We start from the raw sequence: 13,248 nt of genomic DNA, 5'->3' as shown, positions 1-13,248 counted from the left end.
CAAGATCAGAGGAGAGAGAATCAGAGAGAACTTCGTCATTTACAGCCTTTGATGTGTTGCCGTAGATGGTCGTGTCATCAGCATAGATGTCAACGAATGATTTAAGTATGTGTTTAGGGAGGTCATTGATGTAGATCAGGAAGAGAGTTGGGTCCAGGATTGACCCCTGAGGGACTCCAGCATTAATACTGCAGGCCTACGATTTTTCTCCATCGACCACTACTCTTATGAGCCTATCGGATAGAAATGATTTAATGATTGGAAATCTTGTGAAGTAGACCCTTATGCCATACTTTGTCGAAGGCCTTTGATATGTCAAGAGCAATTGCCCTAGAAAGGAAGCCTTTGTCAAGTTGCTGCCCAACTCCCTACACAGTACCCCTGATGCCCATGTGCCTGATAGTAGCCCCCTGCAACAAAGTGGCATTATGCCTTGTTTGGGGTGAAAATGTAATAAAAGAAATGTAATAAAAAAAAAAATATGTCAAGCTAATTTAATTAAATATTAATATTGAAATTTAATTTATGAAAAATTATATGAATTGCTGGAAAACTGCATTTTAAAGGTGACTGAAAAAATTGGATATATTTGCCGAGAACTTTGCATCAAACTCAATTCTATGCAATCAGGGCCATATACCTCCTGAATTTCCTTCCAAAACGGAAAATAATCTGAGCAACATCCACATCTTGGCACACTCGGCAAGAACTTCAATGCCAGCAAGGCAACTGGTCTTGATAATATTTCAGTCATAGTACTCGAAAAGTTATAACTGGAATTAGCACCCATTCTTGCAAAGTTGTTCAATCAATGCCTAAAAGAGAAATGCTTCCCAACGCTTGGAAAACCTTATTTGTGCATGCAATATTTAAAAATACTGGCGATTAGTCTTCTGCATTTCAGTACAGATCAATTAGTCTTCTATGTGCCATGAGCAAGTTGCTTTAATCCGTGTTAGAGAAATTGTCAATAACCTCAGAATAAAAAATATTCTACTTGGTGACAAGCAATATGGTTTCCACCCTGTGAGATCTACAGCTGATGTACTGACTGTAATTTCACAATAGATCAGTCAATCTATCGACGGTTTCCTTTTTAGATCAGTAACTTCTTACATATGAAAGACATTTGATAGAATTTGGCATAAAGGTCTACTTCACAGGATTTCCAGCTATGAAATAGCAGAAACAGTCCTCTCAACCACCAAATCTTTTCTCTCTAATAGATAGTCGTCGATGGACAGAAGTATCAGCTCTGGCATGCCTCAAAGATCTATTCTGGGCCCAGCTTTCTTTCTTATCTTCATCAATGATCTCCCAAATTACATCCTAAGTTTATTTGTCAACAAATATGCATCTATAGCAACAATTCTACGGCCAGTAACATGAAGATCTCTCCTCCAACCTTGAGCATGTGATGCAATGGGGGCAAAAGATTGCTGATTGATTTTAACGCATCCAAAATCAAGTTTCTATCTTTTCACTACCAATAATCTGATTCACATTTGGCTCTACTTGATATAAATGGCTCTCCTCTCAAAGAAGCACCTTGCTTCGACAAGCTTCTGAGACGGACCTTCACTCCTGACCTAAAATGGAAGACTTACATCAAATATGTTGTCAAAGTTACTGGAAGAATAGTTGCATCATTCAACCACTCCAGAAGTTATCTCATTCCCAATGCAGTCCTCTACCTGTATAAGAGCTAAATATGTCATAAAATGGAGTATTGTTGTCACACCTGAAGGAGGATCCACTCAGAGCAATCTATTTGCTTTGATTGAGTTCAAAACGTATATTTATTTATTTATTGTGGACTATTATCCTCATCTTTCTTAGTTGTTGCTTCACAACGTTTTGGCCAACTATTCCTCTGGCCTTCAGGTGGTAACCGCGACGGATAGGAACTTTGAATCTCCTAACTGCATTCTCAGCAATCACTGCCATCCGTAGTTGTTGTCGTCTCATCACGTTTTGGCCAAGTAAGCCTCTGGCACGCTTTGGGTAGGATTGAAACCACTATCTTCAGACAATTCTCATCTGGAATTGTAGAGATTCAACGTCTCTATCAACTGTGCCACCTGACGAAGACCAGAACAATAGTTGGCTGAAATGTCGTGAAACAACAACCAATAAAGATGAGAATAATAGTCCGCAATGATAAATTAATATAAATAATACTCATCTCAATAATGAATTCCAATTAAAATAATACATATACTTCAAAACTTAGTACGAAATGCCCTTTTCCCCTCCCTGTAACCTCTTTCCCGCAGAGATGTTGCAAACCTATCTCTGCTCTACCATTATTTCCATAGCAAGTGCTTCAATCATTTGTCCCCTTCTGCCGAACTTTCATAAAAAGCACTTGCCTGGCCACAACTTCTATCAACAATTTTCAAAACTATCTGTGCCTTAATCTAAACAAATTCCATGAATAAAGCTTCTTTCCCAGAATCATCCACTTTTGGAATTCTGTTCTGTTGGCCTGCTTTTCAGCTACCTACAACATGGCCATCTTCAAGTCCAATATAAACAAGTTCTTGTCTTACCATCTCCTTAAATACTTAATCAAATTTTACCCAGTTTTCACCACTAACGATTACCACGTTGTTGTCCCAGTGACCACCATATACTCATTAACCCTTATCCTCAAGTGACCTTTATGCCTTAATAAGAGGTGATTCCTTTGCGTGAAAAATTTTTTTAAAAAATCAAAAAAAAAAAAATCAAGATAAGAACTATCAGTCCTCATCTCCAAAATTTCAAAAAATAAATTTAATTTTGTGTCTGAAACATTAATTGTATATTTTTTGTTTTGGTTTTCCAGGGTTAGGGTTAATTGTCTTGATTGTATATTTTTTGTTTTGGTTTTCCAGGGTATGCTAGTGATATGCCAGGATAGTGATCTTGAGTGTTATGCAGATTACAGTGAGGATGGTTCAGACACAGATGTGGAGCTTTCAGATGCCGTAAGTATTTTAAAATTGAAAACATTTCACATATTTACGATACAGAATAAAAAAATAAAAAAAATTGGATCCAATTTTAAGATGCATTGATTCCACCTGCACATTTGACAATAATGATGCTTTTTCAAATTTGAAACATTCAAATTCGAAACATGGTAATTCAAATTTGACCTCGATTTCAAAGATGTACAGCATAATCATGTTGACACGTCAGTTCGCATTAGATCATCCAAGTTAGGTGATATTAACTTTGGTTAGTTTTTAAATGGGTAACTATTTGGTGATGCCAGGTACTCTATATGCTTTAAAACCTGGGATGAATGCTGCCAAGCTATTCTTGCCCAAGACATGCTGCATGAAATCGTGCCATGATCCCCACCACTACAACTACTAAAGGGAAGGTTTGGGGTGAAATAGTTAATAGAATTTTCCAGATGAGTTACTTGTCTCGTCTGTTATTCTAAAAAAACATTTCAGATGTTGTAACCGCTAACCTTTGGATGCGTCTTGTTGAACTCTGGAATCTGTATAGAATTTCCAATGGATCCGTTTAAGACTTCCTTACAGTCATAGTCAACAGAACGAGAACAATCTACCCCAGTAGATCAAATTCTGTAAAGATTCCTGAATTCAACCAGATATACTCTAAGAAATTTGAAAATGATATCGACCAAAATAATGTGGAAATAAAGTTGAAAACAAAGATTGAATTCAAATACAAAATTTGATTTGTAAATATTGAGTTAATGATTGAAATAATTGAAAATCTGATTAAAGAGGAATAGCAGATCAATAACGATTTACTTTTTTATATACAAAGGTGTCACCACTTATCAAGGCCCACAGGCTACTCAAGGATAAAGGTTAATTAATGAGTGGGGCATTATCGTAGTAATTGCTAGTCGTGGAAATTTGGTAAATTTGATTACATAAGGGGACGGCTCGTCCAGAACTTATTCACGTTGGACTTGAAATATAAATGAAACAAGGGAGAATCTATATATACAGCGTGTCCACAAAGCCAGACTTTGTGGAAGGATCCTGTAGATTATGTAGCCAGACTTTGTGGACACCTTGTATAAAGTAGTAGCGTCTGTGTATGCGTGTTCAATTCTCATACAGCCCACACCACTGAACCAATCATGACCAAAACTCACATGATGACAGTCTCTGACCTAGTGATGATGCATATTATTTTTCAAGGTCAAAGTTTAAGGTCATATGTGTTGTGGGTCTTCATAAACTCCTCCATCACCAAATTGGAGCCGCCACCATGACACCGATCAACTTCTTTGTGAATTTGAATCAGATCACCTCTTTGTAATTGTTTCAATTTTTATGTGGAACAATAAACGTGTCGATTTGGATATTATACATTTGCTTTCAGTCACTTCAGGAAGTAGTTAAAAAATTTTAAGCACCTTAAGTAATAGTTTCTCTTACCACATCCACTTACTGCAAGGCTGTCTGCAAAGTGGGTACCCAGACATACAGCAAAGGCACGAGTATCTTTGCTAATCCGTTTAGTATTTAACTTTTATTTTCTTCAAAAGCAATTTTCATTATAATTATTTACTACTGTATCATTTTTCGTTACTAATTTTCAACGCAATCAGTGGATAACATTTAGTTGAATTTAATTGTTTTGATTTTAGTTTTTACAAACAAGTACACATTTGTTTTTGTGAATCCTGTTAGTGAATGTGATATTTGCTTAAAATAAAATAGAAATAAATGTTGAACACAAATAATTAAACACAAATAATTAAGTTCATCCTGCCTTGACAGAGTACAAAATAGACTTCGTGGCTTGGTGGGGGATGACCTTTTCTCTTCCCTGCAACCCCTCTCCCACAGAAGAGACGTTGCGAGCCTGTCTCTGTTTTATTGTTATTTCCATGGCAAGTGCTCGCCTGAGCTCCATTTTTCTGCCCCCCCCCCCAATCTTTCACGAAAAATACCCGACTAGCTGAAACCACTGTCAATAATTTTCCCCACTCTTTATCCGTGCCTAAATCAAAACGTAGATTCCATGAACAAAGCTTCTTTCTTAGAACTGCACGGCTGTGGAACTCTCTGCCGCTTGCCTGTTTCCCCCCCCCCCCGAATTCAACTTGGATGTCTTCAAGTCCAACACAAACAAATTCCTGATGAACCGCCCCCTTAAGTAATGACACCTTATCAAATCCCCAAAACTAACTATTACTACAATACTATCCCACTGATTAGTGTACACACAATAACCCTTATCCCCGAGTGGCTCCTGGGCCTTGATAAGTGGTGACCCCCCCCCCCATGTAAAAAAAAAAAAAAAAAATCAAATATTTATTTTTTCGAATCCTTTAAGATATAGTTGTTTCATACATGACCCATGGCACAGTGGATAGAGGCGTTCTCTATCGTTCCAAGTGAGTCTGAAGATAGTGGTTTCAGTCTTACCCAAGCAGACCAGAGGATTAGTTTGCCCAAAACGTGGTGAGACAACAACTATGGAAGACAGTAATTACTGGGGTTATAGAAAACTCAGCATTCCTATCCCGTTTTTGTAGAAGTCCAAGGGATGAATTTGTCGAAACATGAAACAACTAGCAAGACACATGAAAAAATTGAAACAGCTTAAAATATTTCAATATTGGTATGCATAGAAAGAGCTTGATGAGCTAAGAAAAAATCTTTTTAAATTTTAAAAATCTGATTAAAATTAAGGAAGTTATGACTATTTTTGTGCCTCACACGTTTGGATATTTTTCCCTCTTTAAAACCATATGCGTTTTGTCACATTTTTTACACTACTTTTTCAGTAAAAATGCTATATCTTTGTTAAAACAGAAGATTAAACAATGAAATTTACTACGTAAGTGTATTTCTGTGCAAGGAACTAGGATATACTACTGAAAATCTCTGGAAATTAATGGTTTCCAAATAATCTGCAGTAAATGTGCATAAATATGCTGCAATTCCTTAAAAATGCCATGAAAAAGAATAGAAGTTAGAGAACTCAAAGCTGAATTGTAAAGCATTTTATGTACAAAAAACTGAAATCGAAATCTAGGAATATTTAAAAATGAATATATTGCAATATTTCTTTGGTATTATTGTAGATTAACAAATTCCTAATGAACCACCCCCCTAAGTAAACACTTCATCAAATCTCCACACTAACGTAATGTACTTGCAATAACCCTTATCCCTGAGTGGCTTCCGGGCCTTGATAAGTGGTGATCACCGTGTAAAAAAAAAAAAAAAAAAAGAAGATTAATACATTCTGTTACCCCCCCCCCATCTGACCACCTCTCCAAAATATGTGAGTCTATCTTCAATTACATGAGAACATTTTGAAAAACTTTAATGAAAGATAAACAAAAATTATTTTAGAATTTAATGTAAAATGATTTCTTATCTTGAACCATTCCAGCGTTTTAGGGCAGTTAGCCCATTTTTTTTCTATAGTAGATAAATCCTGGAAGTTTTTTTTTTTTTCTAAAAGGCGATTATGTGTGGTTTTAAGAGGGTCTTTGTGCAATTATGAGAAAGTGGGAGGTTGCCACTCTGACTTTGGGTTAATAATAGAGCTAAAACATGTGAACATCCTGAAGACTTGATAGAAACAAAACAAAAACGATTTTAGAATTTAGAGTGGGGGTTGATTTCACATAAATTTAATGTAAAATAATTCACCATTTTGAGACCATTCTAGCGTTTTAGGACAGTTAACCAATTTATTTTTTATTGGAGATTAATCATGTGCACTTTTTAGGAAAAGTCTTCTTTTTGACGCTTATATGTAGCTTTGGTGTGGAGCTCTGCCACTCGGACTTAGTATTATTGTTAGGGTTTTAGGAGGCGGCTTGCTACTCATACCTGGGGTTAGATGTGAAATTAAGCAAGTTTGTTTTTTGTTGTTGTTTTGTTCAGAGAGTTTGACATCTATTGTGAAACTTTACAAGAATTACGACAGACAAAAATAAATGTTATTTAAAACAAGTGACGTCACTAACAGAAAACGTGACGTTTGGCAAGGTACAAAGTATTTTTTATCCCGCATATTTAAATAGCCCCCCCCCCAATGTACTTCTACAGTTTACCGCCGAAAATGGAGGTTTTTTTTTGCACACCTGTCATTAGAATCAGTGGGAGAAATCAGTACTTTAAACTATGGCCAAAGTAGGAAATAAATAACAAAAAAATAGATATAAATTACTTCCGGAAAGAACTATGAAAAAAAGTAAATAAAGTGAAAGAGAACATATATCCGTAATTGTTTGATTGGAAATGTTTCGATTTAATTAATGAAAACTGGAAAGTTTTTCATAAAACGTATATATTTTTTAAAAACAGAAAATGAAAATGAGATATTCATAATTGTTTAAACTGGGTGAACATCATTTGAAAACCAAACTATTTATTATATAAAAATGTCTCAAAATTGTTTATTGAAAAGTCTTTTTAAGAAAATATAATTTTAATAAAACACTTTTGTAATTTTTTTTTATTATTTATTTCTTACTTCGGTCATAATTTAAAATACTGATTTCTCCCTCTGATTTTAACGACAGGTGCTCGGGGAAAAAAAATGGCGTCTCCATTTTCAGTGATAAACTGTAGAAGAACCAAAAAATTTTTTGATAAATTTTGAATGAATTGATTTTATTTTTAATTACATTTCATGCCTTTTTCTACCGTTTTTGTTACTTAACTGAGCGCCTCCGACAAATATTTAAATATCGATTTTGTATTTTTTTTTTAATCGGGTAGATTAGTTTCCATTCAATAATCTGCTGGAAACAAAAAAAAAACGAAAATTAATAAATAAAAGGTTGAACTGGAATAAAAATCAACAACAAAAAAAAACGTCTGTTTACATCCATACTATCGCTACTGCTTTTACTGATCCTACATCAATCTAGATTCAAACTAAAAAACAATTTTTTCCCCCGATATCATAATTTTAAATTGCTACATACCACAAGACAAAATATAGAATTATTCTTTCAACGGATAAATATAGTAAAAAGGATGTTTTATTTAAAAGGGGGGGGGTGAAGAAAATTTGGCAGGATCGGAGTTTAGGTGCCGATTAACCTCGAACCCAAAACAATCCGAACCAAAAACGAAAGAGACACAAATCTTGATTCATCGGTTTGTATCCATGGAAACAGTGACCATATCGTTCAGTTTACAATTAAGCTGAACTTATTTTTCAAAATTAAACAATACAAGTAGAATTTTTTTCTTTATTTTAAAGGTGCTAATGCACTTGATCCGCACTATTTTTTAAATCGTATTTCCAAGTTTAATTAAAGTTTTCTGATATGTTTTTTTTTTATTCAATTGTAACAAGTACAGAATAGGTACAAAACACCCTCCCCTCTGCATGTTAAGAATTGCTTTTTAAATAATAACATTATTATTTCAGCATGGATCCATAAGTGCACTAGGACCAATTTTAAACAATATTCTAAATTTCTTTTAATGTTAATCTTTTACTTAATCGAAAATGTATTGCTAAAAGGCATTATAATTTTAATTCAATTTTAGTGATATTTGTTTACTCTGTTGACGTTGCGCTAAAAAAACGCTAGAAATGAAAAAAAAAACCCAACAATATAAACAGATTTTTTTAAATAAGAAACAAAACAATTTAAACATATAGAAATAGAACTTTTGATAATTTAAAAAATTTTAAACAATACGAATAGAATTGTTCTGGTACTTTTGGTGGGGATGTTTTGCAAATATTCTGTACTTTCACCCCCACCGAAAATAAAAGAACAATTCTGTTCGTATTGTTTAAAAAATTTTAAATTATCAATGATGAAGGGAAAAGGGAGCAGTCTTTCCCGTTTTAATAAAATGCATCCGTGAACAATGTTTTTGTAAAAAAAATTAAATTGTTAGGTGGAAGTACAGAATAATTGCAAAACATCCCCACCCAAAAGTACCAGAATAATTCTGTTCGTAAAATTTTTTAAATTATCAAAAGTTCTATTTCTATATTTAAATGTAAATAAAAATTGTTTTGTTTTTATTTTTTTTAAAAATCTGTTTTTTTTATATTTCCAGTGTTTTTTTTTTTTTTTTGCGTGACATCAACGGAGTAAACAAATATCACTAAAATTGAATTAAAATTAATATTAATGCCTTTTAGCGATACATTTTCGATAAAGAAAAAGATTAATATTAAAATAGGTCAATATTAAAAGAAATTTAGAATATTGTTTAAAATAAAAGAAAAAAAATTCTGTTTATATTGTTTAATTTTGAAAAATAAGTTCAGCTTATTTGTTATGGTCACTCTTTCTATGGATAAAAACAGGTGAATCAAGATTTGTGTCCCTTTCGTTTTTGGTTTGGGTTGTTTTGGGTTTGAGTTTAATCGCCACCTAAATTCCAATCCTGCTGAAATTTTTTTGCAAAATTTTCCAAACTCGTCATGTTTTAATTTTTTTTAACACAACAAAAACGCGATTGGTTTATAATATATTTCGGACACTCAAAACTATTAAAATTGACATCTCTTCTGGCTAGTTTCAAAATTTCATAATAAAAATTCTTAATATAAACACAGTACGGACATTCACAAATCAGGGAGAGGGGGGGGGGCATTACAAAATCTTACCGAAAATGCTGTTTTATGATAACATTTTTATCACTTTATTTGCTTAAAACTTAAAAAAAAATATATAACATACATTATTATTTATTAATTTATTTAAAAGTATATTCATTTCCAAACAAAAGGGCATTTTGAAAACTTAAAATGCTTTGGTTTGTAAAATATGACTGTTTTAGCAGAAGCCCTTTGAAATCTGTGATTATCCAAAGCGTTTTATCGTCTGTGTGTATTGCTGTAACAACTATATAGATAATGATAATCGTCCGCAAAAAATTAATTTGAAATTGATTTTTTTTTAGTGTTTTTATTTCAATTTAATAAATTAAAAATAAGTTGAGTTTAAATGATTTTAATCTGAAAATAAAGATCAATCAATAAACATGCATTAAAAAATATTCTAATGAAATACAAACCTAGAAGATGAGCCATGATGGATTTTACTTTTTAACACATTTTTGCATCCGTATTTTATGAGTCCATGAGTGTATACAAAAATAAATAAAATAAGATCCAAAAAAAATTCTGGATTTGTAAATATTTTCATTGATTGAATTAATTAGTAAATACAATTTTCAGTAATAAGGAATCTTTCAATAAAAATTGAAAAGAAAAAAAAATTCTTTAAAAGGTTTTATTTCATACGAGGATGTCGATAGTACAAATACATAAAAACAATGAAAATCTTTGGAAAGAAAAAAGTTATAAATTTTTCATTTTACAATTTGAGCAAATTTTTTACAATCAAACTATTTTTTTTTTTTTCAAAACAGTTTTATGATTTAAATTCTCTATGGCATTGTTAATATTTCTTATAAAATATAACTTAAGATAAAAACGTGTTAATATTTCATAAAATTAAATAAAGTACTAAAAATAATTTCATTCTGTTCTGAATAAATTAAAATAGTGTTATAAGAATCTGATAATTATCTCCCCTTTCTTCTATTTTGCTATTCAGTGTTGATTTGCCACAAGATTTGCTTAAATTTTGTTGTTGTTGTTGAATTAATAAGTTAAAAACAAGATTTTTGACTCCAAATTTATTTGTCTTTTGAAAAAAACTAAATCCCTTATCTCCCTTTCATAATTATACAACTATTCTCTCTCTCTATATATATATATCTTTTAATTAAAAATTGTTTTTTTCCAGGCAGGTTCTAAATTACAGTATTTATTATTTCAGTTTGTGTACTGATATCAGATTCAATTAAAATGTTGAATGCTTGCGTTCACTTCTGCACTGACATTGATGAGAAAGTTGCCAGACTATGATTAGATTGTAATTTCTTTATTTCCAACACATGTGCAATTCAACAAACCAAATGCGTTGCATTTTTTCTGTCTTTTGTGTGATTGAATTTAGTTTCTGCTTTTAATTTCCTTTTAAGCGTGAAATCTAATAAAATGTTAATTCTTTTCTAGGACAAATGGTGTTGTTCAACTTGTCACCTCTACAATTCTCCCATCCATCGGTTTTGTGACCGTTGCTGGACACAGCGCCCTGGTTGGCTTCCTGACCGAGATAGGCCAAGTTCTTCCAAACATCAAGACAATAGTCTTGTAAAACGCAAGCAAGGTTCACACCACATAAAAAACCTAACAAAGAACTCTCTAGACAAACTAAGGACAAAGGATAAAAGTGCTAATCTGTCGAGCGAGGATGACATTAGCAGTGATGAGGCTAGCCAGCATTCAGATAACTTTGTTCGATCATCGTCACGGCCACCAACTCCATCTGATTCTTCTTTGGATTTGCAGAATTTAGTCAACAAAGAATGTAATGAAACGTTAGATTTACGGACAACCCTGTCAAATATTTGCCATTTTGCAGAATCAGAGGTTCCAGCTCAGCAGAATCAAAGCCGAAATCTGAAACGTAATTTGATCTCTGATTCAAACGAGAGTGATTTTGTTAGCAAATTCCCCAAAATGTCATCCCCAGTGAAGAATTTTGTTGCACCAGGTAACTGCATCATTTGTTTACAAAACCCGAGGGATGCAAGTTTAATCCATGGTGCATCTGGACACCAAATCTGCTGCCTTTATTGTGCCAAGAAGTTAAAAGAGCAAGGCCGCAGGTGCCCAATTTGTCGACAATCCATACAGAAGGTTGTGCGCAATTATTTGGCGTGAGGAGATAAGATTTCAGAATCTGAAATAGAAAATAAACCGATGTTAATTTATAATTCAAACTTTTCAAAAGAAAATGTGACAATAAAATACAGTTTTGGTTTAAAATTTGAAATATGGGTTTTCACAGAAATTTGTCAAAATTTCATTATCAGTTTTAATTTATTCCTACAGATCTCAACTCCAGGTTCATTTGGTCAAAAATATTTTCACTGATTATTTAAAATATTGGCATATCGATACTTTTTAGGCTAATTTTTTTTGTCTTGAAAGGTTTTTAGTTTTTAAAGATTCAAAGTTGTTTTACTGCTAGTCATATTCACTTAGTTTGAATTCTGAATTGACATTTCCTTCAGAAATTAATGAGATTAGCTTTAAAAGCTTAATTATCTTTTCTTGATTTCCGTTCATTTTAATAGGTTTATTCGGGAAAGCATCTTTATTTCTCATATTGTATATTACTTTTTTTTCATTATTAATCAAAATTCTATTAATTCATTTAAATTAATTCTAAATATATTTGAAATAATTGTCACTACAGTTTTAAAAATTTTATTTATTTTTTAAATCATTCATGGGATTACCTTTTTTTTAAATCTTATTATCTCGGTCCACCTGAGAGTAAAAACCTATTTTGTATATATTCACTCCAAATTATTCACTAATTTTTTGTTTTTACACATCCAAACATATTTCACAGAAACCCTGATCTTTATTTATAAAAACAAACATCATTTTGCAGCTCAATCTTTTTGAACAGAGAAAAATTCTAAATTATAAATAAATTATATTAAACAAAAATAATGTCAAAGATTCACTGTTTGCAAATGTGAATAAATTTAAACTTTTGTTGTTTTATTCATGTTTTTGTTTTTTATTATTTCGTTGTGCTTGGTAATATAGTGCATATGAGCACATGGGAAAATATCGGCAGCAGCAAAGGATGGCTGGCTGACAGAAGAAATTAGAAGCAATAGCCAAAAAATGCACGTATACAAATTAGGAAGTGTGCGAGAGTTTGCACGGCAAAAAAAAAAAGGCCACCACGTGCTCAAGAGAGAAGAAAAGTGTGTGGACGTGTAAAGACTAGGACAAGAACGAGCCTATATACCCGGCATTCAGTTGGTGGAAAGAGAAATGTGTTCCAGGTGTAGTGGAGCAGAAGCGAGAGATGTTTTAAGTGATATCAAAAAAGTAGAGTAATGTGTAATAAAAGAAGAAATGTCAACCCAGATTTTTATTATCTTTTCCGTTTGAGTTTTATGAATTACTAAAGTGTAACACCATGTAACGTGACGGATTCTCATCTGCATTTTATGCGGCACCTTTACACGTCTCATTCTCCCAAACGTCAAGTAAGATTTCATGCAGCAATAATAATGTCATATATCTTCAGACTGAAAAGAATTTGTTTTTAGCATTGTTTGGTTGAGTTTGTATCCTCAAAAGAATGTTATTTTTTTTTTGAAGAAAAAAAATGTTTGCTTATATTTGATAAAAGCGTACCATCACCCCCCCTTTTTTTTTTTT

The 13,248-nt window shown here is 32.5% G+C and overlaps 2 protein-coding genes across 5 annotated transcripts in view; one reads left to right on the top strand and one right to left on the bottom strand.

Annotated features, from left to right (window-relative positions):
- LOC145288107 (uncharacterized) overlaps positions 1-11,833 on the top strand; it is a 141,971-nt gene extending 130,138 nt beyond the window's left edge. For all 3 annotated transcript variants that reach the window (XM_080136166.1, XM_080136167.1, XM_080136165.1), the window contains 2 exons: positions 2,880-2,972; positions 11,011-11,833. In XM_080136166.1, coding sequence (XP_079992292.1) covers positions 2,880-2,972; positions 11,011-11,721 — 804 coding nt within the window. In that variant the 3' untranslated portion in view covers positions 11,722-11,833. The remainder of the gene's footprint in view (positions 1-2,879; positions 2,973-11,010) is intronic.
- LOC145288109 (popeye domain-containing protein 1-B-like) overlaps positions 11,617-13,248 on the bottom strand; it is a 1,451,932-nt gene continuing 1,450,300 nt past the window's right edge. For both annotated transcript variants that reach the window (XM_080136169.1, XM_080136170.1), the window contains one exon: positions 11,617-11,740. In XM_080136169.1, the coding sequence (XP_079992295.1) occupies positions 11,734-11,740 (7 nt within the window). In that variant the 3' untranslated portion in view covers positions 11,617-11,733. The remainder of the gene's footprint in view (positions 11,741-13,248) is intronic.

This window comes from Euprymna scolopes, chromosome 11 (assembly GCF_053919585.1).
Source record: "Euprymna scolopes isolate OS-2025 chromosome 11, ASM5391958v1, whole genome shotgun sequence".
Taxonomy (NCBI): domain Eukaryota; kingdom Metazoa; phylum Mollusca; class Cephalopoda; order Sepiida; family Sepiolidae; genus Euprymna; species Euprymna scolopes.
The sequence above is the reverse complement of the archived record's forward strand: the minus strand, read 5'-3'. Positions and strand labels throughout refer to the sequence as shown.